At 37.4% G+C, this 26,295-nt stretch overlaps 1 protein-coding gene across 1 annotated transcript in view; it reads left to right on the forward strand.

Annotated features, from left to right (window-relative positions):
• The first annotated feature begins 460 nt into the window (after positions 1-460).
• Positions 461-26,295, forward strand: part of MINPP1 (multiple inositol-polyphosphate phosphatase 1) — a 49,287-nt gene continuing 23,452 nt past the window's right edge. Inside the window, exons 1-4 of the mRNA XM_046654712.1 lie at positions 461-1,175; positions 4,317-4,514; positions 8,718-8,815; positions 16,261-16,394. Of these exons, the coding sequence (XP_046510668.1) occupies positions 536-1,175; positions 4,317-4,514; positions 8,718-8,815; positions 16,261-16,394 (1,070 nt within the window). The 5' untranslated portion in view covers positions 461-535. The remainder of the gene's footprint in view (positions 1,176-4,316; positions 4,515-8,717; positions 8,816-16,260; positions 16,395-26,295) is intronic.

The raw sequence follows: 26,295 nt of genomic DNA on the forward strand, positions 1-26,295 counted from the left end.
GGGCCCAGGGATCTCAGCTTCAACAACCGCCTCAGGTGAACTTGATGGGGATGGTTGAGAGACTACATTTTGAACAACAGAGTAGAACGAGGTAAGGATGGTGATACAAGAGTCAGCTGTTAAAGGTGTCCTGTCTCGGCAGCTTTGCAGGCCAAGGCTTAGTCTGCGCTTATTTACACCCTAGAGAATTAGGGAAGTCGGGGTGTCGTTGAGTCATTGACTGAGACGCCCGCTGCGCCGAAACTCGCCCACGCTCGGGACCAGGCGACGCCGGCTCCCCCTAAGTCGCAGGCCTCCGAAGCTCCTCGGGGTTTTCTGCCGGCTTCACCTAAGCCACGGAGCTACAGGGCTCTTCGGAGCTTCCCTCTGGCACCCGCAACCCTCTCCAGCCGCTCCCGCCTTCTCTCACCAGAAGCGCCGCCCAGCCGCGGTAAATCCCGGAGCACAGGCCGGAAGCGCCTCGGCCCCGCCTCCTGCCCTCCGGTGCCGGAAGTTCTAGCTTCGTCGGTACGTCGCCCTCCGCGGGCCGCAGCGCATGATGCTCCGCGACCCCCGCCGCCTTCTCAGGGTGTCTGTGGCCCCCGCGGCGGCCCTGGCTGTGGCGGTGCTGTCGTCGCTCTCGCGCTGCTCCCTCCTGGAGCCGGAGGACTGCGTGATCTCGGCGCTCAGCCCCTACTTCGGCACCAAGACTCGCTACGAGGATGTCAACCCCGGGCTGCTGCTGGACCCCGAGGCGCCGCGGCGGGACCCGGAGCTGTTGGAGGAGACCTGCACGCCGGTGCAGCTGGTCGCCCTCATCCGCCATGGCACCCGCTACCCTACGGCCAAACAGATCCGCAAGCTGCGACAGCTGCACGGCTTGCTGCAGGCCCGCGAGCCCGGGGATGACAAGACCTGCGCTGCCGGCAGTCACGACCTGAGGGCCGCGCTGGCCGCCTGGCCGCTGGGGTACGCGGAATGGATGGACGGGCAGCTGGTGGAGAAGGGGTGGCAGGACATGCGACAGCTGGCGCTGCGCCTCGCTTCCCTTTTCCCGGCCCTCTTCAGTTTCGAGAACTACTGCCGCCTGCAGCTCATCACCAGCTCCAAGCATCGCTGCGTGGACAGCGGCGCCGCCTTCCTGCAGGGGCTGTGGCAGCACTACCACCCTGGGTTGCCGCCGCCGGACATCGCAGGTAACCGCCCGGGCCGCCGGGCCAGTGCCCTGCCTCCGTTCTCCCCCTTGTCCTAAGTCCTCCCCAGATCCCGGACTTCCCCAGCCTCTTCTCACTTCCCTCCTTCTGGCCCCCATCCCATAGAATGTTCAGGACTTGGTCGTCTCCCTTCTCCTCATACGTACGTTCGTTTATTCGTTCATCAGGTATGAATTTGGCACGTTCTACGTGCCGGACGCTGCAGGAGACATTGGGGGGATCCAACAGGAGAGGAGACAGACGAGGGCAGTTCTTAATCTCCCATCCCAAATTGGCCCTTTGAGCACCAGCCGTTCCCTTCCTCCCTCCCTGGCAGCTGGTTTTACTGTTGGGTGCACTTTTTAAATACAGTCTAGAACTTTCTTCCTCAGGCTTTGGCTTCGGATACTATTTGGGTTTTTTTTTGCTTATCGACTTTTTCACTTGTTGCTTCCAGACCAACATCCTATTGTCGGAAGCTACTCTCAAACTTTCTTTACTACTTTTCTTTTCTCTCTGTTTTGTTCTGGTATGTTCTTGTATGTAACTCTAACTATAGAGTTACACTCTTTGTTGTGGACACTGGTCACACACAATACTAATTTATTCCATTACTTATACTTTTGCAAAATTTGGGAGATCATCTAGTGGGGCCTTTGAATTTCACAGGTGAAGAAACTGAGCCCAAGAATATGCCTTGATGATTGTCCCTTGTTAGTTTGAGGACTAGAGTCAGGCTCAGAATCCAGGTCTTTTGTTTTCACCCTAATTGTGCTTTTTTCCCCCCCTCAGAAAATGTTTCCATAGTCACAGGTAATAATAGTAGCAGAGACTTAATGCCTCCCGTGTGCCAGGCATGCCTCACATTTATGTCACTGAATCTTTACAACAGCTCTCTGAGGTTCATATTATTTCCCCCTATCAGATGAGGAAATTGAGACACAGAAACATTAAAGAATTTGCTTAATTTCGTATAGCTAGATATGGACCCAGGAAATCTGATTTATAGCTTGGTCTCTTAACTGTTACATTATACAGCTTCCATTTGTCCTGTAAGTTAAGGATAAGTGTAAAAGCATATAACACTTTTGTGCCAGAGAGATGAACAAGTGTTAAATACTTTCTTGATCAATTTTTAAAGTTAGAGTTGAGATGAGACATCACTTAGCTTCGAAGCCCAAGTGAAAAATAAATTAGAAGTATACTGGTTTGTCATTTCTCCAGTAGTATCCTCTCTGAAGTAGTTCAGCCATCTCCAAGGCTTTCTTCCATTATGTGTCTTGTTACTGCTCTGTGAATAACTCAGTTGGCTGACTTGTGTTTAGTCCCTTGTGAACTGTGCTTTTTAGTTATAGCTAAACTTTTTCCATTTATATGAGTGAAAATTCCCCACAAATCTGTTAAATTAAGTGAATGTTGAAAGCAGAACATACTTCAATAGGGCACAGTATATATAGTGTATACCAAAAAGGGAGGCTACTGGACCTCCTGCTGTGAATGAGCTTTTGCCCTCAGCTGGCATTGTGAGGATTGGCATTTGCCTCAAAGTATGAAGCCAGGAATCAGAATAGTTCAGGATAAGCCCGCCTCTCACCATTTTCAGTCTCATAGATTAAACTCTTTGCTTAGCTGCTTCATTATTACCTGTAAACAATTGTTTTGCCTGTTGTGTACATCCGGGCTTTTGAGGGAGATCACTGAATTACATTTTGTGTTCTTACAGAACATGATTGTTTCTCTTTAAAGATCAGCAGTAATTAGATAGTAGCAAGGATGAAATATCTAGATCCACTTGGGAAGTCTCATTTTGAGGCCATAGAAAAAGATGACAATGATAACTTATTTTCACAGTCAAGATGTTTTCTTAAGAACTACAATCCAGGGGCTGGCCCCGTGGCCAAGTTCACGCACTCTGTTTGGGCGGCCCAGGGTTTGGCCAGTTCGAATCCTGGGCACGGACATCGCACTGCTCATCAAGCCATGCTGAGGCAGCATCCCACATGCCACAACTAGAAGGACCCACAACTGAAAATACACAACTATGTACCCCGGGGGGGCTTTGGGAGAAAAAGGAAAAATAAAATCTTTAAAAAAAAAAGAACTACAATCCAATTGGCAACTAAAGTGGGCAGAATTATCCGTTTCAGGATCTCCTGAAATGGATACATACACATACATATATATGTATGTTTTCACACACACAGATCCAACATATATATGTATATTTTCACACACACAGATCCAAAGCAAAACAGTGTAACTAGATTTAATTTTCTCATTTCATATACAGAAATAGTATACTTGGTGTTCTTTTCATGGTAAATTTTGAGAGAAAAGATGATTGAAATCTGTGTGCTTTGAATATGACTCTGAAAAAACTTAAAAGGCACCCCAGTAGTTGAAGCATGCTCATGAATGCTTTTCCGATACATATTTGTTGCCAAATTGGGGAAATAACACAACATTGAATTCTAAGTGGAAAGTTATCTGGGAGCTTCAGTTAGAAAATAGACCAAATCAGAAGCACCCGGCACAATGAAATACAGAAGCGTTAATGTAATTTGTGCTGTTGTCAGTAGTTTTTGTCCAAAGCAGAGTCTTTTGTAAAGCAACACAGGGTTGGGAAAGTTCATTGAGAAAATAAAATGTTCTATTTAGACTTTGGCTTAGAGTAGAAAAACAGATTCATTCTGTTGAATTATCTCTCACTTTGTAATTAGAAACTTTGCTGATTTTTAGTTTGCTCCCTCAGGTTTTTGTGCCTGACAGAAACAGTACTTATATAACACAGTTTTGCTCTTTTTATGAGTTTCGTGTCTAATTATTTTTGTTTTAAGAAAAATTTCACTTACCTTTAATTCATTGTGTAGTATTGCTATCACACATTTTGTTTTGTGTTTGATACTCTCTGTTTCTTTAGTCTTTTCTAGCTTATGCTCTCATGAATTACAATCATGACAAATGGGGAATGGTTTTGTTCTTTCTTAATCCGTGTGGGCTTATTTCAGACATGCTGACGAGTAAATAGGTTTTTAGTGTTCTTTTTCACACTTGAAACAAGATTTTCAATAATTTGAAATTGTCTTTTATGTCAGTGATTTATATATGTGTGTGTGCATATATATAATTTTTTTCCCCTTTCAGACATGGAGTGTGGGACTCCAAGAATTAATGATAAACTAATGAGGTTCTTCGATCATTGTGAGAAGCTTTTAACTGAAGTGGAAAGGAATGCTACTTCTCTTTATCATGTAGAAGCCTTCAAAACTGGACCAGAAATGCAGAACATTGTAAAAAAAGTTGCAGCTACTTTGCAAGTACCAGTCAGCAATTTAAGTGCAGGTAATGTGCCTGTTATTTTTCATTTGAACTCTGAAATAGTTTAAATGATTTTTGAACTCTGAAAATGAAAAACTATGGAAGTATAAAGTTATTCCTTTTAAAGACCCACAGTTTATGTTACATTAAGAAAATATGTTCTAGATCAAGAAAATTGTACTCCTCATGCTTACTATTTTTAGATTCATATTCTTCTTTGAGTTTTATGTGAAGTAATGTACAAGATTCTTGCTATATCCTGGAATCTTTTTTTTTTTTTGAGGGCAGAGGTATATAAAGTTTCAATGCTAAACACTATTTGTAAAACAGAAACTTTCTGAATTATCTCCTCATAAAGTGATACAGATGGAAAAATCATGTAAGTTCTTTGAAGCAGCTCAAAAGTACAGGCTAGTGTTTTGAGAGGGATAAGTTTTAGAAAGTGAAAGGTGGAGTAGTGTGATTTTTTTTTTTTTTTTTTGAGGCTCTTCAACCTAGAGATGCTGAGAAAATGAGCAGTCGTGTTTGTCATACAGTACTGCAGTGGATGGGCTGACTGTGCAAATTACCATGCAACCTGGGACTCTTGAGGGTGAAAGGAAGACACTATTAATAATTACACTGGGAAAGCAAATGGAAAACCAGGGCACATGATCGCCTAGCAATAGGAAATTAAGAAAAAATTAAGATTTTCCTGTTTTTTAGGAATTTATAATCTAAAGAGCAGATGTTGACAAATATACAAAGATTATGGATTTCATTATATCATGAATAAATTTCCAAAAGACTAGAAGTAACAGATGTTGGGGAAAAAAATAAAGTGAACTAGAATCTGTCAATCATGGAGCCTAAATACTTTATAAGGATCAGAAAAGTGAAAATGCCTAGACCAGCATTTAAAATTGAATGTTTTCTCTTTGTTAAACTGGCTGTACATTGGGATCATCAGCAGAGCTTTAAAAATTATTTATTTTATTGGGAAGTAATTCAAGCATATAGATAATAAAATTTATACCCACAAACCTAATTTTATCATTATGCTTTAAATAAACTGAGGTCTGTTGGTCCCTCTCCAGGACCTCATTCCTCTTCTTTACTCCGGTGATAACCATTGTCATGAATTGAGCATTTAAATCATCTCAGGCCAGTTTTTATATTTATATTTATGTTTCTATATATAAATGGGATATTGTTTTGCAAATTTTTAAACTTTTAAGAATAGTATCAAACTGTATGATAGCAGTCCAAAATTTGATTTTAATTCCTTTTATTTTTAAGGTATGTAGTTTAGTCCTATATTTTAAACTTTTGTCCAGAATTCCATTATATAACTATACCAGTATCTAGCCATTATTTTGTTAGTGAGCATTTAGATTGTTGAAGAAGATTTTTTTAAAACTATTTTTAGTCTCTGAATGGACAAGGATTATTTGTGTTTGACTGATGGGGTGACTGAGAACAACTTTTTGGAGGCAATTAAAGCATAGTGGTTAAAATTGTGGGTTCTGGAATTGGACTGTTTGTTTGAATTTTGCCTCTGTTATGCTATTGTAACTGTCATTTTCAGCCAGTTCCTTAATATCTCTATGCCATAGTTTCTTTTCCTGTAAAATGGGTATAGGAATTGTACCTGCCTCATAGAATTATTGCAAAGATTTTATGAGATTAATTCATGCAAAGCATTAGCACAGTACCTGGCACAGAGTAACTGCTCAAAATATTTTAGCTATTTAAATTTTTTTTTTTATGTAGAGATGTGATGCTGTATGTATTTTCGTTTAGCAATATGTCTGTCTCCTATAGCTCTCTCATTCTTTTACATTTTATGTTATTTCGTAGGATATGTGATTCAATTTCTTGGTCACTGCTAGTTTAAAACTTATTTAATGGTCATCAGATTTTACTGGTGGGAGAGACTAGAGCTAAAACAATCCAAGTTCTTTTTATAGGAAATCATTTTCCTACTGAGGTTTTCCTTAGTTTTTAACTGTTTCAAATGATGCTACAGTGAACATTCTTATAGTCTGGTTTTTGTACTTGAGAGTGGATCTATAAGATAACTAGGTGGAATTTGGGTTAAAGAGCATGAATATTTTACATCTTGACATATGCTTCCAAATTGTTCTCTGAAAGTATAGAAAAATTTATATCAATAATATATGAGAATGCTCATTTTCTCCTATCTCATCCAACAATGGCTATTACTGGTCATTTTGATTTTTGCCAATTTGATTAATAAAAAATGGAATCTAACTTTAATTTGCATTTCTTTGGTTACTTGTGAAGGTGAACATCTTTTCATATGTTTATTAGATATTTGCATTTCTCTTTATAATTGCCTCTTAATGTCCATTTTCTGTTGAATTATTTTTGTTTTTTCTTATTATTGTTTTATGTTGATCATAAGTACCCTTTATGTGTTATGGATATATTAATTATATATCCTTTCATTTTCCTTGACAAAGGATACATTTTTTGCCTATTGTATGTTGCTAACATTTTCTCTTAATTTTGTTGGTCGTCTTTTAGTCTGTTTTTGATGCCTTTGTACACAGGTTTACATCTTTTATGTAGTCATATTTGTCTTTTCATTATGGCTTCTGGGTGTTGTATTTTGCCTAGGAATATTCTCTTACCCCAAGATTATTATATTTTATTATTTTAATTTTAATTTGTTTTTTAATGTTTAAATCTTTAATCCATCTGAAATAGTTTTGAGGTTCCAAAAGATTGACCAAAAAGTCGGAATGGTCTTAGTAGATGGATGAGAGCCATTACTTGTCATGAAAGCTTGTCTAACCTCCCTATTAGGCAGGTGGAAAAATTGAGACCCAGAGAGCCTAGAGTGACTTGCCCAGGATAATTAGCGGCAGTCAGGTCTCATAACCTCAGTCGTTATCTTACGCTTTTTCTCCCTGTACCAGTACTTCAAAGTTTTTTGGTGAATATTTTTTCAGTCAACTCCCCTCTGGTTAAAGAACAGACCATTTGGACTCACTCATAGTTTCAGAAGTAGAACTTCAAGTGTTAATGAGCCAGGTCCTTTCATCAAACATATATCGTACTTAAAAGCTACTATATTATGTTAAGTATTAGGATTATAAACCCTTTCATTTATATAGGCAAAGTTTTAAAATGGCTTTTACATATATTCCCAATTAAATATTCTTTTTGTACTATATACTGCCTCAGGGAAGTTCTTTTTACTCAAAACTACTGCAAAAAGCATGTAAGATCAATTATTTTTTGGTCCTGTTTTCCTTAGGAAAGAGGAAACGCAGTGAAGTTAAAGAAAAATCGAAGCAGTGGAGGCGACTCCTGCAGTTGACTTCTCTCTCTGTAGCGTCAAAGATCACCCACTTCCCTTGCCTAGAGTGCAGTGTTTTTATTTGGTCCTGACAAAGGCTACCTTTTATAGCCCAAGTACTCATTCCCTTATCCCTTCTCTTCAAAACTCATATGTATCTAAACATAATGCAATCACCTAATTAGCAGTGTAACTTACTCTGAAATCCACTGCCTGACGGAGCAGCTAAATTTGAAAACCTGCTGCTATCAACCTCTCTCCCTCTTCAGTGTGATTTTTCTCTTTGTTTCTCTCCGTCTTCACTCTGTTTCGCCTTCCTCCTGACCCTCACTTACTCTGCCCTTTCTTCCCTCTCTGCCTTCTGCAGTCTTCTCTTCCCTTTTATATCTTTCTCTCCATACTTCCTTCTTCTTAATAGTTATAATATGAATTGTTGTGTAGTTAAAAGAACTCTTCAATAATTGTGCTTTGTTATTCCTAATTTTCAAGTTGGGGACTAAAACCTTTTATAACTTTATTTCCCTTCCTCCAACCCTCTAAAATTAACAAAATAAAATTATGTTTCAGGTAGTAAGTCCTTGGGTTAAACTTTTTGTTGGATTTGGTGGATAAAAATGCTCTTAACAAACATATTACTTTTAAAAACAGAGAAAGTTACAGTTTTACAGAGAAAAAGTTTCTTAGTTTCATTGGAGTGAAATTTATACTTCCTCATGGTTTCTTCTGGACAGTTCCTCCCCTTTGGATTGTAGTGAGTAACTCAATTCTTTGATAGCCAGGAAGAAACTGAATCGTCTCTTCTCCAAATTAAACATATCCAGTTTATTCAGCTGTGCTGTACATGGCATTCTGTAGAAATTTAGCCTTTGGAAAATTGCAGAAAATAGTAACCCACAAATTTACCTTTCTTTTTTTTTCAGATTTAATTCAGGTAGCTTTTTTTACCTGTTCATTTGACCTGGCAATTAAAGGTGTTAAATCTCCTTGGTGTGATGTTTTTGACATAGATGATGCAAAGGTAAGTGTTACTTTTGCAGGTTTTGTGTGTGATTTTTTTGTTGTTGTTGTTACTTGAAGCAGCTTTTCAAAAAATAAGCAGAGTAGGGAACATTAACTGTCTTTCCTTAACTCGAAATTTTCCTTACATAACATGGGATTAATTGTTCAGATAGGGCCTACCTACTTGTAAATAGTTTGGGTTCATAAAACTCTGGAAAACATCTTTCCATGGTGATTTGATTTCTAGGTTCACCCAGTTAAAAACCTATGTAATCCATCATCAAATTTTACTGCTGGAAAGAATTATAGAGCTAATATAATCCAAAGTCGTCTTTTTGTAGGAAGCCAAAGTTCAGAGAGGATGAAGGCTTTTCCGAAAACCTAACTATTTCTTTTATAACAGTTTTCATGATAAATTGAGTTCTGCGTTCCACCTGGTGATGGGAATAATTCATCTACAATTTCCGTCTGCCTGCTTCATATTCCCTGTTTTTCCTCCTTCATTTGTATGGCTTATTTGTAGACTTTTAGACTCAAGGAAGATAAGTGCAGGCAAATTCTGGTCAATTCTGGGATGCTGGGAGCCAGAGGCAGGATAGGAGAGTGTTTAGTGTCTTCTTAAGCATTGAGGACAGTGGCATTGGGTAGAATTCTGGTGGTTGAGAGTAGGATGTGTCTGTATGTATGGATCATTCAGGAATGTGGACTTTTGAAAATTTAGTCATCCCTTGCCTACGTATGAAACCTTCAGTATTCCTTATTCATTATCCAGTATTCATTATCCAGTATTCATTATCCAGTATTCATTATTAACTTCAGAATTTAACCTCACATTTTGAAAAAAAGTATACTATTTGCCAGATAGAAGGAGGCTTTTAAGCTAGAGCTAATGTACATTTAAAGGTAAACAAGTGCTTCATTTTGTTACTCAAAGATTTAAGTGACCAGCAACCAGATTAAAGGTGATTTTACATAGTGTTGTGCCAGTGCAGGAGTAGGGTTTAGCGGATGAGCTGCAGGAAGGGGAGAAGGGCCCTTGATGGATGGTTGCTCTAGGATGCTGAGCACCAATAGTAATAGGTGTATTGTATTTCCTCTCTGTGCTCCTGAATTGCTTCCTGATGACCTACTTTTTCTCTGTCCCAACTACCAGATTCCCTACTCATCTCCTCTAACTGTCCATACCTCATCACTTCAGAAGCTAGCTGGCCTGTCCTCTTTTGAAATGCCCTGTGCTTAGGATGACCATAAAATTCGTCTTCTAAGTTGGAATACTTTTAAAGTGAAAGAGGCATCATTGATAATTATGCCGGTATAGGTATAACCTGAGACTACGGTCACCATTCGTGTCAAAATACTTCATCTTCCTTTTCTCCCTACCCAGATTGCTCTAGGGAAGACCAGTAAACATAACTGAAGTGATTTTTAAGTATTGTGTAAATGACTGATGGGTGTTGGCAAAAGGGAAATTTACCTTTTAACAAAGGAACAGCTTGTTTTCCCAAGTTATTATAGTTGTTGAAATATTACCACAGACTTAGTGGTTTAAAACAATGCAGATTTGGAGCCAGCCCGGTGATGTAGTGGTTGGGTTTGTGCACTCTGCTTCTGTGGTCGGGTTCATAGGTTTGGATCCCAGGTGCAGACCCAGCATCATGTATCAAGCCATGCTTTGGTGGCATCCCACATAAAATAGAGGAAGATTGGCATAGATGTTAGCTCAGTGGCAATTTTCCTCAAGCAAAAGGAGGAAGATTGGCAACAAATGTTAGCTCAGGGCCAATCTTCCTCACCGCCCCCCTCCCAAAAGAAATTCCCTTGGTATATTTACTGTGATTATTTTCTTTCTCACTTATTTGAGACAAAATAATCTCCCTCTGCTTAGGACTTTTCACTGTGAAATAGTTTTAAATGTGAAGCATTTAAAGATGAAATAAAATGTTATCTGGGATTTGCTTCAAAATAATCCAGTGGTGTTGGTAGGGACATAACTGAAACAGGATTGCCAAATGTTGATTATTGTTGAAATTGGATGATGGGTACACAGGGGTTCATTATGCTATTCTCTATTTTTTATATATTTTAAATTCTCCATTAAAGTGTTAAAAAATTAGAAATGAACGGACATTTATGAAGTTCTGAGGATTATGGAGATTGTTAGTTATCCAAAACCTTGTGAAATGCTGGACCATTGTGTGCGTTCATTCCTCAGATATTGTTTGAGTGCCTGCTCTGTGCCAGGCATTTGGTTGGAACTAAAGATATCAACATACGATAAGCATTGTCCTCAAAGAATGCCACAAGGAGTGAAAGACACAAATAAACCATTGTAAGTCAATGGGATGGCTATAATAGAAGTATATATAAGGTATAGTGATAGCACAGGGAGAAAGTTGATTTATTGGCAGTCAGGTAAATCTTTACAAAAGAAATGGCACACGAAGGTACTTTTCTGTAGGGTAGTGTTTTTGTAACTTTGTATATGTCTTCTATAATGGGTCCATCTAGATTTTCTATCTCTTTTGGAGTCAATTTTGGTATTTAATGTTTTCTTACAAAAGTCACTCATGTCATCCAGGTTTTCAGATTTATTTGTAGAGTTTGGCAGATTTATCTCATGATTTAAAAAAAATGTTTTCCCTCTGTATCTGAGATTATTTCCCTGTTATTACTCATGTGAGTGTTTGTACTTTCACAGTTTTCTTCACTACATTAGTTTCGTGTTTACTCATGTATTATTTTTTTCCCAAGGAACAGTTTAACTTTATATATTTTTGAACTTTATATAATGGAATCAGTCATTATGTAGTTTTTTTGGTTTCTAGTTTTTGTCCATTATGTTTTTAAGGTTTATCTATGTTGCTGCATGTAACTATAGTTCACTTGTTTTCATTCTGTATAATATTCCATTATGTGAGTTATCACAGTTTTTTAATCCATTATCTTGTTGGTAGACAAGTTCATTATACTTTTGGTTATTTTCACTTTGGTGCTATTATGAACATTCTTGTATATGTCTGGGGCAAATACACATATATTTCTGAAGGTCGACGTATGCTAGAATTGCTGGATCAGAGGATATGCAAAACCTGAAATTTACTAGATAACACCATACTATTTTTGGAGCTGTTCCAGCTTGTATTTCTGTCTTTATGCTTTTTTTCATTTTTTTCCCGTTACTTTTGACTCTCTTTCTTTTTTTAAATGATTATTTTATTAAGTCTTTGGAATTCACGATACTATGTTTATTTAATCACAATTTTCATTTGCTTATGGCAGAATTTCTTCGTTGAGAGGTTTTTTTTTCCTGGCTACTTTATCTGTATAGCAGTCTTCTTTTTTTTTTACGTTTTTATAGATGCCATGCTAACCTCCTTTTTAATTATTACTCATCTGTGCTGTGAGTTTAGCTTTACTTCTCCCCAACCAGCCAGCAGGAATGAGCAGAGATGAGTAGTGTTCCTTCCAATTTAGAGTTGTTCTCCTCTGAGATCCTTTGCAGCATGCTTCCTGTAAAGATGGAATGTGTGTTTCCTTGTGGTGGTGGTATATGCTATCCTGTGAGGCGCTCTGCTCAGACTTCATTCTCATTGTTTCAAGCAAAGGATTGTTGGTTTTGCTCCTCCAAGTGTACCATGTGCTTTGAAGATCTGTCCTCTGCTTGTTTTATCTGAGGTACTTTGTTTGATTTTCACTGCATTTGGCGGTCCTTCCTCATTTATGGTGCTTCAGGGTACAGAGGTCTCCTAATCTCTTTGAAGAAGGCATTTACATTTCTATTTTTTTATTCTTTTATTTATAGGGTGATTTCTGAGAGAAGAGAGCAAGTGTATCTCAATTTTACCATCTTAAAACTCAGCTTTGGGGCTGGTCCTGTGGTGTAGTAGTTAAGTTCCATGCACTCCTCGTCAGCGGCTTGGGTTCATGGATCTGGGTCCCAGGTGTGGACCTACACCATTCATCAGCCATACTGTGATGGCAGCCCACATACGAAATAGAGGAAGATTGGCATAGGTATTCGCTCAGAGACAATCTTCCTCAGCAAAAACAACAAACCCCCCCAAAAACCCTCGAAGTTTTGTTTATATTTTCTAATTAACACTTCTAATGTTTCATCATAAACTGTGATGTTTGGTGTAATCTCTTGTAGTTATCCTTACCAAGTTAAGGAAATTTCTGTTTTTTCCTTACTAAAACCTTCTTTTGCTTATTGTTTTTTTTTTTTTTTTTAAAGATTGGCACCTAGGCTAACAACTGTTGCCAACTTTTTTTTTTTCCTGCTTTATTTCCCAACCGCCCCCCGCGCCCCACCCCGTACGTAGTTGTATATCTTCGTTGCAGGTCCTTCTAGTTGTGGGATGTGGGATGCCACCTCAACGTGGCCTGATGAGCGGTGCCATGTCCACGCCCAGGATCCGAACCCTGGGCCGGCCAGGTGGAGCGCGCGAACTTAACCACTCCGCCACAGAGCCGGCCCCTGCTTGTTGTTCTTAAAATCAGGAATGTGTGCTGAATTTTTGGCATCTAGGAGGATGATGGTATTTTTTTCTTCTTTAATCTTCTAACATTGAATTATTTAGTATATTTTCTAAAATTGAATCATCCTTGCATTTCTTCTTTCTTTAGATAAATTCTTTTATTGATGGATTTTTCTCCTAATTTTAGGTTGCATTTCTTGTTTCTTCATGTATTTTTAGTAATTTTTTATTAGATACTGGACGTTGTGAATGTTATGTTGTTGAATGCCTGGATTTTGTTGTCTTCCTTTAAAGAGTGTTGAAATTTGTTTTATTTTGCAGTTAAGTTACTTGTGGGTCAGCTTGACCTTTTTGAGCCTTCTTTCTGAGTTTTAGACTCTTGACCTGCACTTATACCCGTGCTTTATACTATTAAAGAATGACCCTCCTGTGGTCTGTTTTGAAGTCCTGGATACCTGGGTGTCTTTTGAAGCTCTCTCTGCTTAGGCTGCATGGAACTTGAATATCTCCTAGCCTTGTGACATGTCTGCGATTGTTCAGCTTACAACTCCCACAACATTCAGCAACAGAATCAAGGGGACTCTCCAGATTTCTGGAGCTCTTTTTCTGTGTAGCTTCCTCCTCACTGATACTCTACCATGCTAATTCCAGCCGCTTCAGACTTAGTAAACGGAGTTCTGATTCCTCAACTCAGCAAGACTGCTGCATTTCCTTTCCCTGTGCCACAGTTTAAAGTGCCTCCAGGCAGAAAGCTGGGGCAGCTGTTGAGTTTACTTTGTTCCTCTTGGTCATCACAGTTCAGTGCTTATTACTCAATGCCTGAAAATATCTATTTTATATATTTTGTCTCATTTTCTAGTTTTCTGTGTCAAGAGGGCATGACTGGTATCAGTTATTCCATCATGGCAGATGATACATCCTTTTAATATACTGCTGAATTTTATTTGGTAATGGTTTATTTCAGATTCATTAAATCATGTTTATAGTGAGGTTGGTTTATGGCGGTGGCGCTCATTTGTGAGTAGTACTACTGGCCTGGCTCTACTCCTCTCCCTTTGGGAAGATTAGAAATGTAAGAGGGACTTTTGTTTGTAGCAATGACTGGGAGTCACAGATGGCATTTAGTGGATGAGAGCACAGGATACAATGTCTTGTAATGCAGTGGTCTGAATTTTCTCCCCTCACCTCTTTTCTTTGTGCTTTTTTGTCCAGTTTTGGTAACTGGCTTCTATAAGCTTTCTAAAATGAGTTGAGAAGCTTTCCATCTTTTTCTGAACCCTGGAATAATTTAAATATTAGGAACTACTCCTTGAAGTTTTGGTGGAACTCATGCTTAAAACCAACTATTCCTAGTATCTTTTAGGTAGGCCTTTGACTTGTAGTTATTTTGTATAGTCAGATTTTCCTGAGTCAGTTTGGGTAACTTATATTTTCCTAGAAAAACCACGTATTTCATTTACATTTTCAAGTCTTTTTGATATAAAGTTTTAACAGTGTGCATGTATGATTTTTAAAAAAAATCTGCAGTTATATCTTTTTTCATTTCTCAAACTATTTTTATTTCTTCAGTAGATTTGGCAGAACTTTATTGAATTCTCTTTATTTTAATTCCTTTTTTACTTTTTTTAATGTTTACTTTGTCCCTTTTGATAACTTCTTGATTTAATTGCCTCTTTGATATATGTTTGGTTTTATTTTTGGTATATGGCACTGGCCTATGCTTGCTCTTGCTCTTAAACTTATGGCTTGCACTTAGTTTCTCTAGGGGTTCTTTGGGGGAAGAAGGGCTCATAACTACTGCATAGTTGTCTCTTGTACCTCTTTTGGATTGCAAATTTAGCCCTCTAGTATTAGTGTTTATCTGATCAAATGATACATGAGTACAGAGCTTAATGTTCAGAAAATCGCTAACTTAGTCACTGTCTCCAGTTCAAGACCTCTCCACCTCTCAAGATTAATCACTGCTGTCAGTTTGATATGTGCCTTTCGACCCTTTTCTATGCTGCTATTTATAATCTATATCATTCTTAGAAATGTAAACAGCATAATGTCTATGTGTGTATATGTGTATTTTGGTAATAAATGGTATTATACTGTATTTGTTATTCTTAACCTTCTCTTCTCACTCAGCAGTATGTCTTGCAGATCTTTCCATGTCAATACATGTAAATCCACAATATAGAATTTTTAGTAACTGCATAGTATTCCATGGTATGTGTATACCATAGTTTATGTAAACATCTACTTATTAATGAAATTTAGGTATTTCCAGGAATTTTTTTTGTACTCCTATAAGCACTGCTGCTGTAAGACATTCTTTCTTCCCCTCTGTAGATATTACTTTATAAGAAATGGAATTAAATGGGCCATAGAGATGTATTTTTTTATGGGTTTTGCCAGTTTGCCTCTTAGAACGTCTGTACCAGTATACATTTCTTCCAGCAATACCAATTTTTGATATCTTTGGTCTAGTTTTATTACTATTTTTGACAAACTAATACATGAATCAAAGTAACTCATTCTCTATCTGGTTTCTACCTTCCTAAAATTCTTAAAAATTCCTACCCACTGTTGGCATCTTTCTGTGCTGTAGCGAATATTATTTTATATACATTGTTTTTCTTTTTTCCATATATATCTTTGCTATCATCTTAATATGACTTAGAAGACAGGGGAAGGGAACAAATGTTATTAACGCACTATCCTGAACTGTCATGGATGCTGGATTATCGGCTATGAGTACTACTAACTTACTCTTGCATGGCAGCCTCTACATTCCCACAATTCAATCTTTATGTGTTATGGACCTCTGGGGCCAACTATTAAATGCTAGAAATGGCAAATACAAACTCTGTGAATGCTAGAATTCTGCTGCACTTTGTGCAGAATGGTAATGAACCTTTTCTGAGAGAATCATTATTAAATCAGGGAATCTGTTACATTAATAAGATGTACTAGTAATGACTTCTGAAATTTTTATTTTTAGGTATTAGAATATTTAAATGATCTGAAACAATATTGGAAAAGAGGATATGGGTATACTATTAATAGTCGATCCAGCTGCACCCTGTTTCAGGATATCTTTCAGCACTTGGACAAAGCAGTTGAACAGAAACAAAGGTAAAAACTTTAAAAAAAATTTTCAATGTATATTCTGAGTGCCCATTTAAGCTTCTAGAAAATGTTTCATAATAGAGGATTTAAAAAAATAGATTTTGCTTGGGTTTTTTTTTTTTTTTTGAGGAAGATTAGCCCTGAGCTAACATCTGCCACAATCTTCCTCTTTTTGCTGAGGAAGACTGGCCCTGAGCTAACATCTGTGACCATCTTCCTCTGTTTTATGTGGGACGCCTGCCACAGCGTGGCTTGACAAGTGTTGCATAGGTCTGCACCTGGAATCCAAACTGGTCAACGCTGAGCCGCTGAAGCGGAACATGCCAACTTAACCACTGCACCACTGTGCCGGCCCCTTGCTTGTGTTTTTAAGAAATATTTTAGTATAATAATTGCACTTACAAAAGAATTAGATGACATATGTAAGTTATAAAGCCTATAAATTCTCCATTCAACCCAAGAACTAGAACATTACTAATAATTTACATTTGTTTATTTATGTGTTCCTCAGTAGTTCCATTTTCCTCCCTCTCCTTGCCCCCTCGATTCCCTATCCCCTGTCATTACTATTCCAAATTTGGTTTAAGTTTTTATTATGAATGCATGTGTGCCCCAAACAATATGTTTAGTTTTGCTTAGACTCTTATGCTTATTGTCTTCTAGGACTTGTTTTTTTTCCCCCTCAACATTATGTTTATGATATTCATCATGTTGTGTTGCATATACTATAGTTCATTCATTTTTACTGTAGTGCAATATCAATAATGTGTGATATTCAGTGAATAAATATGGCAATTTATACCATCTTCTGTTGTCAGTGGGCATTTGGGTAGTTTCTATTATTGCTATTATAAACAGTATAATTGTACATGGCTCCTCATATGAATTATGAAATGTTTTTATTTTAAATGAGAATGTCTCATTGAAAAGCCTTTGTTAACATTCAATACTTTTCAAGATTTTTTAAAAAAACTTTTTATAATTTGAACCTTTGATAAGAGCCTAACCCCTATTTTATTTGACAAATATGCTTCCCTGAATACTTATACATTCACAACTGGAGATGAAAATGTGCTGTAAAGATTGAGACAAGAAGACTGAAGATGGCGTATTTGATTGTGTTTGCAGTATTTTTATATATGTATGTATGTGTGTGTGTATATATATATGTAGAGAGAGAGAGAAATTTTGTGTGTGTGTGGATAAGACTAGTTTGTGGAATTTTCTTGGGTTAGATGGGAGTTAGGGAAGAAAACCAGACTGAGTATTTAGTTACTGCGACCAAACACTTTTGTGGGGCACAAAGCCAAGGCAAGTTCTGTCTTTGAGACAGGCATTAACTTCTTTCCTCCTTGGTTTTATGAATGGTCTAAAACCCTTAGACTTTATGAGATAACAGAGCTTTGTTATTTGTTCACTGTTTGTCCCATTGTTGAATGGGAGGTATGCAAACTTAAAACGGTGTCCGAAAGATTCTTAGATAACTTTTGTAAGATTTGCTATTATAATTTGATAGATTTAAAGCTTAAGTAAGAAGTTTATCATTGGTGCTTTAAAATAAGTGAGTATTTATGTACACTGAAAACTACAAAACATTACAGAGAGAAATTAAAGATGACACAAATAAATGCAGAGATACACTATCTTTATGGATTGGAAGATTCAGATTGATCATCTGTAGACTGAGTGCAATCGCTGTCACAGTCCCAGGAGGTCTTGTAGAAATTGAGAAGCTTATTCTGAAATGTGTACAGAAATGCAAAGGACCTAGAAGAACTGAAACAATTTTGAAACAGAAGAACAAAAGGACTTATAAATACCTTACTTCAAACTTATTTTAAAACTGTTGTTATTACTACCATCAAGTCGATTCCGACTCCTAGTGACCATGTGTACAGCAGAGCGGAACCCTGCCCTGGCCTTTTTGCACCGTCCTCTTACCTTCTGGTGCTGTCTCAGACAATGCGCCACTGCTATTCACTGGGTTTTTGTCGTCAGTTTTTTCAAAAGTGAGTGGCCAGGTCCTTCTTCCTAGTCTGCGTTAGTCTGTCTTATCTGCTGAAACCTGTCCACCATGGGTGATTCTGCTGGTATTTGAAATACTAGTGGCATAGCTTTCAGCAACACGCGGTGCCACAGTATGACAAATGACAGACAGATAGTGCGGTTCCCTGACTGGGAAATGAACCCAGGCCAGGGCAGTGAGAGTACCTGAATCTTAACCATTAGAACACCAGGGCTGGCCATATTTATGTGTAATGATATAAATAAACTAGTTTATGCCATTTCATTTTCTAACTTATTGTCGATGTGAGTGACCTTATGTGTAAATTATAACTACAATAATGCTGTATAACAAACAACCACAAAAAAATTAGCAGCATACAATAAGCATTTCTTTAGCTCACATGTCTGCATCTGCTAATACACTTGGAGCTGGCTTTTTGTGACTTGGCTGCAGCTGCTTAATTCTGCTCTGTGTGCTTCTCCTGGGAAGAGCAGACTAGCCCAAGCCTTTTTTTCCCTCACATTGATGGCTGAGGTGCAAGAGAGAGTAAGGAATACTCAGGTTCTCTTAAGGCTGTGTTCAGAACTGCTGCTTTAGGGGCTTTTAGGACTCAGCCCCGTGGCTGAGTGGTTAAGTTCATGTGCTCCGCTTTGGCAGCCCAGGGTTTCACCGGTTTGGATCCTGGGTGCGGACATGGCACCACTTATTAGGCCATGCTGAGGCGGCGTCCCATATGCCACAACTAGAAGAACCCACAACTAACAATACACAACTATGTACTGGGGAGCTTTGGGGAGAAAAATGGAAAAATAAAAAAAGATATATTTAAAAAAAAAAAAAAAGAACTGCCACTTTAGTCTTCACCTTAGTCTGTTGTCCAGTGTAAGTTACATAAATGAACCTGAAGTCAAGGATTAGGAAAGATAGTCCATCTCTTTAGTGCAAAGGACAAGTCATGTGGAAAAGGGTGTGGATCCTCTATTATTTGGGGAGAAGTGAATATTCTACCACAGTTTGTCCTCTTGTTTTCAAATATTTACTGCCAGTGTAATAATAGTTTACATTCTTTAGCCAATACAAAGCTTTCATAACGTCACTTTCCAAAAAAAGACCAAAACGGAAACTTAGAAATATCAATAGTTGTCAGAAATCAAGAAAGTATCATTTTTCATTTACTTTCCATGATCAATGTATATTTCATCACATGACCCCCCCCCTTGCTGGCTTTTTGATATCACATAAAGTGACAGCTCCAAATTCTGTCTCCTTGATATTAAATGAAGTATTTTAATTAAGTGAAAATATTTTTAAGAATATATGTAATACACGTTTTTATATATAAATATTTAGGAAAATAGATGACTGAGTTCATGCTGATATCTCCAACTGTAATCCATTACTACGAAGATTGTTCTGGGCTCCTCCTCCTGCTTATCCATAAATTCTCATGCCAACAATAAGAAATCTGGCTGCCACCATCCACCACACTTTCACTTAATTGTTCAGTCCCTTATACACGTCTAATAGTATGAGAATTACGAACCTTTACCCTACGGGATGCGAATTTAGCAACTGCACTACATTGCTTATGTGCAGTTTGTTGTCTTTGGTTTTACAGATTCCAGTCCTATCCAAAGTTGCTTAGGTCAGTAACTTTTCCCCCTACCCCTTCAGTGAGGTTGTTTCATATATTTGTAGTACATTTAGATTGTTTTGTCACATTCTACATTCAGTTCTGGAATTCCCCCAGCCTTATAAATGATTTCTTAAGTTTGAATACACTAATTTTGTCTCCTTTGTGCATAAAGTTCACTGGATTTTTGATAAATGCATAGTGTCATGTATCAGTGGTTACAGTATCATACAGAATAGTTAAACCACCCTAAGAATCCTGTGGCTTCACTTATTCAATCATCCCTCTCCTCCCTGCCCCCTAAACCACTGGAAACCACTGATCTCTTTTGTGTGTCTATAGTTTTGCCTTTTCCAGAATGTCATATGATTATTAGCATACAGTGTGTAGTCTTCTTGAACTGGCTTCTTTCAGTTAGAAATAGTGCGAATTTAAGATTCATCTATTTCTTTGTGGCTGCATAGCTTATTTTTTAAAATCAGAGAATAGTGTTTCATTGTGTGGATGTACCACATTTTGTTTATTAATTCCCCTTCTGAAGAAGATCTTGGTTGCTTCTAGGTTTTGGTGATTATGAATAAAACTCTTATAAACATCTGCATTCAGGTTTTTGTGTGAACATAAATCTTCAAATCAAATGGGTATATACCTAGAAGATCAATTGTTAGATCATGTGGTCTAACTTTGTTCGGCTTTGGAAGAAACTGCCAAAATGTCTTCAAAGTGGTTGTACCAGTTTACGTTCCTACCAGCAATGAATGAGAGTTCCTCTTGCTGTACAACCTCATTAGCAATTGATATTGTCAGATTTTTTGCATTTTAGCCGTTCTAATAGATGTATAATGGTACTTCATTGTTTTAATTTTCAATTTTCTAATGACAAGTGATGTTGAGCATCTTTTCATATGCTTATTTGTCATCCGTGTATCTTCTTTGGTTAGATGTCTATTCGTGCTTTTTGCCCATTTTTAAATTGAGTTGTTTTCTTATTGTTGAGTTTTAAAAGTTCTTTGTATATTTTGGATCCAAGTTCTTTATCAGATATATGTTTGAATAATATTTTCTGCCAGTCTTTGGCTTGTCTTTTCATTCTCTTAACAGTATCTTTCACAGAGCAGAAGTTTTTAAAAATTCAAATTGTCCTACTTGTTTTTCTTTCATTGATTATGCTTTTGTATTGTCTACCATTTTATTCTACCTTATTTCTAAATTACTCACGCTTGTTCTTTATCATTTTTTAGAGAAATCATGACTTCTATGGAGATATCCATATGTTAGTGATTTCACCGCCACTGTTTATTTTTACTTCTTTCCTTTTTTTTGGAGGGTAAGATTTGCCCTAAGCTAACGTCTGTTGCCAATCTTCCTCCTTTTTTCTTCTTTTTCCCCTGCAAAGCCCCGGTACACAGTTGTGTATAGTTTTTAGTTCTTCTGATTCTTCTGTGTGAGCCGCTACCATGGCATGGCTACTGACAGGTGAGTGGTGTGGTTCCACACCCGGGAACTGAACCTGGGCCGCCAAAGTGAAGCATGCTGAACTTTAACCAGTAGGCCACCAGAGCTGGCTCTACTTCTTTCTTTCTTAATGAAAAAGTTCCCTACTAGTTTATTTTAGCAAGATTTAGGGAGTAGTAAAGTTTCTCTGTCTTTTCCTTTTTATTTTTTCAAAATGTTTTTATTTTATCCTTATAAAGGAATGATGACTTGGATCAGTACAGGATGCCAGGTGAAATGTTACTCTTCCTCAGCACTTTGAAAACATTCTTCCAGTGTCTTTGGTATCTAATAATCCCTAATTGTTTCCTCCTAGTAGATTATCTTTCTTTTTTTGGATTATGCTGTAGATATTACTTTGTCTTTGATGTTCTGCAAATTCCCCATATTGTGTCTTGGTGGAATATTATTTTTTACTTATTATAAGGACTTGAGGATTTTCTTTCCTATTGAACCTGAGGATTTCTGTCTTTCACTAATTTGTGAAAATTCTCAAACATCTATTTGAATATTACCTTTTCTTCATTCTTTCTAATTTGTCCTTCTACAGTTTTTAATCATAGGCACGTCAAACCTTCTCATTAATATTTTTCCATTTCTTTAACCTTTGAACTGAATTTGTTTTTTACCTCAAATCTATTTTACAGTTTACTAATTTATTTTTCATTTCATTGTTATCTGATGCTTAACTCTCTATCTAAATTTTTATTTTAATGACCATCTTAGTGTGTATATAAGTACAACCACCTTGGAAAATTGTTGGCATTACTTCATAAATATGAAGATGCATATACCCGAAAAACGAGCAATTCCAAAAGCACGGATAAAACTGCTCTAAGCAGTATTTTTATAATAGGAAAAATAAAGAACACAGGAAACAGTTCGTCTTTTCATTAGCAGTACAATGGAAAAATCACAGAGGGAAAAATAAAATAAATGAACTAGAGCTACATGCATCAACAGTGTTGAATGACAGATGTATGACTTTGAGCAGAAAAGAGGTCGAATCATAGAGAAATACACAAAGTATGTTTCTCTTTATATAAAGATCAAAAGCAGATAAAATTAATACTAGCACTTAAGGATAAATTCTAATGTAGCACAACATTTAATGTGCAAACCAGTTACTAGTATGAAATTTATAAGTGGTTAGTTAGCCTCTGGGATGAAAGAAATGGAAACTTGTGGAGGAACATTCAGGAGAATTCAAGATTACTGGTAATCTGCCTTTTACTCTGACTAGGGAGGGGTACGTAGGATTTGCTTTTATCATTAGTTTTTAATGGATTTCAGTCTGTACATAGGCATTATATATATGAGTGTGTGTATTTATATTTATCTCTGGGTTCAGGGGAACAGATAGGAGATGAAATGTAACTTGATTAGAGGAGGTGTGTCATTTGAAATATTAAATGTTATCTGGAACAATATATTGGTTATATGCTTAACAGCTGTTGAAATGCAGAGCTTGCATTTTACAGATATTGCTTCACTGCCTTCTGTTCAATTTTAGTGTCACTTCTCAATATTTCAACGTTAATGGACTGTAGTCTCCCTGTTACTTAAGGAAATGGACAAGGTCCAAGTTTATTAAATCAATATACTTAATGGACAATTAAAAACACTTTTTAACCTCACAACGGCTGTACATATTTCTTTAGTTTGACGTGCATTTTTTTAAAATTGTTTTATTGAGGTCATATTGGTTTATAACATTGTGTAATTTCAAGTTTACATTATTATATATCAGCTTCTGTATAGACTGCATCATACTCACCACCAGTAGTCTAGTTTTTATCTGTCACCGTACATGCGTGCCCCTTTACCCCTTTTGCCCACCCGCCAACCTCCTTCTCCTCTGGAACCGTTAATCTATTCTCTTTATATCCATGTGTTTGTTTATCTTCCATATATGAGTGAAATCATGCAGTGTTTGTCTTTCTCTGTCTGGCTTATTTCACTTAACGTCATCCCATCAAGGTCCATCCATGTTGTTGCAAATTGGACGATTTTGTCTTTTTTTATGGCTGAGTAGCGTTCCATTGTGTATATATACCACATCTTATTTATCCATTTATCAGTTGGTGGGCACTTGGGTTGCTTCCACATCTTGACTATAGTGAATAATGCTGCAGTGAACATAGGAGTGCATAGATCTCTTTGTGTTGTTGATTTCATGTTCTTTGGATAAATACCTAGTAATGGGATAGCTGGCTCGTACGGTATTTCTATTTTGAATTTTTGGCAAAATCTCCATACTGTTTTCCATAGTGGCTGCACCAGTTTGCATTCCCACCATCAGTTTCTGAGGATTCCCTTTTCTCCATATCCTCTCCAACATTTGTTATTTTTTGTCTTGTTAATTATAGCCATTCTGACAGGTGTAAGGTGGTATCTCATTGTAATTTTGATTTGTATTTCCCTAATAATTAGTGAGGTTGAACATCTTTTCATGTGCCTCTTGGCCATCTGTATATCTTCTTTGAAAAATGTCTGTTCAGATCTTTTGCCCATTTTTTAATTGGTTGGTTGTTTCTCTGATGTTGACTTTTTCTTTTTTTGGGGTGAAGAAGATTGGCCCTGAGCTAACATCTGTTGTCAGTCTTCCTCTTTTTTGCTTGAGGAAGATTGTCACCAAACTAACATCTGTGCCAATCCTCCTCCACCTTGCATGTGGGACGCCACCACGGCATGGCTCAGTGAGCAGTGTGTAGATCCATGCTCAGGATTCAAACTCGCAAACCCTGGGCCGCCACAGTGGAGTGTGTGAACTTAACCCACTATGCTATCGGGCTGGCCTTTCTTATGTTGAGATATGTGAGTTCTTTATATATTTTGGATATTAACCCCTTATCAAGTATATGGTTTGCAGATATCTTCTCCCAGTTGTTAGGTTGTCTTTCCATGTTGTTGATGTTTTCTTTTGCTGTGCAGAAGCTTTTTAGTACAACAGAGAAAGGAAAGTCTCTTTAATAAATGGTGTTGGGAAAACTGGACAGACAAAAGAATGAAAGTAGACCGTTATCTGCACCATACACAAAAATTAACTCAAAATGAATTAAAGACTTGAATCTAAGACCTGAAACCATAAAACTTCTAGAAGAAAACATAGGCAGTATGCTCTTCAACATTGGTCTTAGCAGCATCTTTTCAAATACCATGTCTCACCAGGCAGGGGAAACAATGGGACATTTTATTTGTTTTGATTTTATCTTAAAATGAAATTCCAATTTTTTAGCTTATTTCCTTATAATTTGCTTCTCTCTCCCACAAGTGAAGTTCAGAGAGGAAAATGCAACTAATTGAGTACTCCATTATGTTAAGTAGCAGCTGATTGTGCTTTTATATTTTAGAAGCCAATGAGGTGAATTTTCTTGCATGGCTTGTGGAATCAGATCTAGTAATATAAAGGCAATGTGATGTGGTAGGCAGATGCATGGATGTGGTTTGAGTCCTGGTTCTGCTTTATTGATGCTGCAGATTCCTCACTTCTGAAAAGGGGAATATCTCTCCTGACTCATGGGGTTGTTGTGACAATCAAATGAGATAATGTCTATTAAAGCACTTAGTATAATGAGATATACAAATATGGCATTGTTATTGTATATGAGAGTTCTCTGGTTAAAACATGTCCTTAATGTCCTGTCAGACATTCACACACTTCTCCCTCCCCATAATTATTCAAATAATAGAAACAAGTACTTTGTAAGACTTATTCTCTTCAAATTTTCATAGCTTTGAGCTCATTTATTAAACTAATTTCCTTTTCATTGGCAAGATGGAGAAAATCCCTACTTCTTTTGGATGCTTACTACTTTATTTGTGAGTTGAAAAGAAGATTGATTCAACAATGCGTGGCAGGCAGTGTTTGAGGAGCTGGATACAGTGATGAATAAGACAAAGTCATTGCACTTGTGACTCTTACAATCTAGAGAAAATAGAAATAAACGTAATAGCCATGAGTCATCGTGTCACTGTTTATGTAAGATTGTGAAACAGTATGAAGAGTTGAAGGAAGGAGAGTTTGACCTTGTAAAGCAGGAACTCGTTTTGGCCACTGCCTCCTTTTCCGATTGAGGAAGAAGAGTCAGCGGTGATTGTGGAGAAACTGGCAGGTACTTTCCAGGAACTGGTTATCGCTATACTAAAAGACTGATTAGGGTTTTAAAAAGTATTTACTTGGCTGAATCAAGATTAAATCTTATTAAATGGGTAAAGGTAAGAAAAGTGTATTTAGAGACTTCTGTCAGATTTCTTTCCAAAAACCAAAATGACCAATTTTATGAGCAGTGCCAAAATTGAGTACTTCTGAAAAAATGAACATATGCTCATCAGAGAGAGAATAATAGGGTTTTTTAAGTTAATAGACTTCATTTTTTAGAGCAGTTTTAGGTTCACAAAATTAGGGGGAAGTTACAGAGTTCCCATGTACCACCCCGTCCTCCACATACACAGCCTCCTCCACCATTAACATCACACAGCAATGTGGTAGAATAATAAGATTTTAATAGAATAGTGTATCTTTGTATTTTATTATTATTATTATTTTTCTTAAAGATTGGCACCTGAGCTAACAACTGTTGCCAATCTTTTTTTCTTTTTTTTTTTTTTTCTGCTTTATCTCCCCTGGTACATAGTTGTATATCTTAGTTGCAGGTCCTTCTAGTTGTGGCATGTGGGACACCACCTCAGCATGGCCTGACAAGCGGTGCTATGTCTGCGCCTAGGATCTGAACCGCTGAAACCCTGGGCCGCCGCAGCCACGCGTGATC

The sequence above is a fragment of the Equus quagga genome, chromosome 2 (assembly GCF_021613505.1).
Source record: "Equus quagga isolate Etosha38 chromosome 2, UCLA_HA_Equagga_1.0, whole genome shotgun sequence".
Classification (NCBI taxonomy): domain Eukaryota; kingdom Metazoa; phylum Chordata; class Mammalia; order Perissodactyla; family Equidae; genus Equus; species Equus quagga.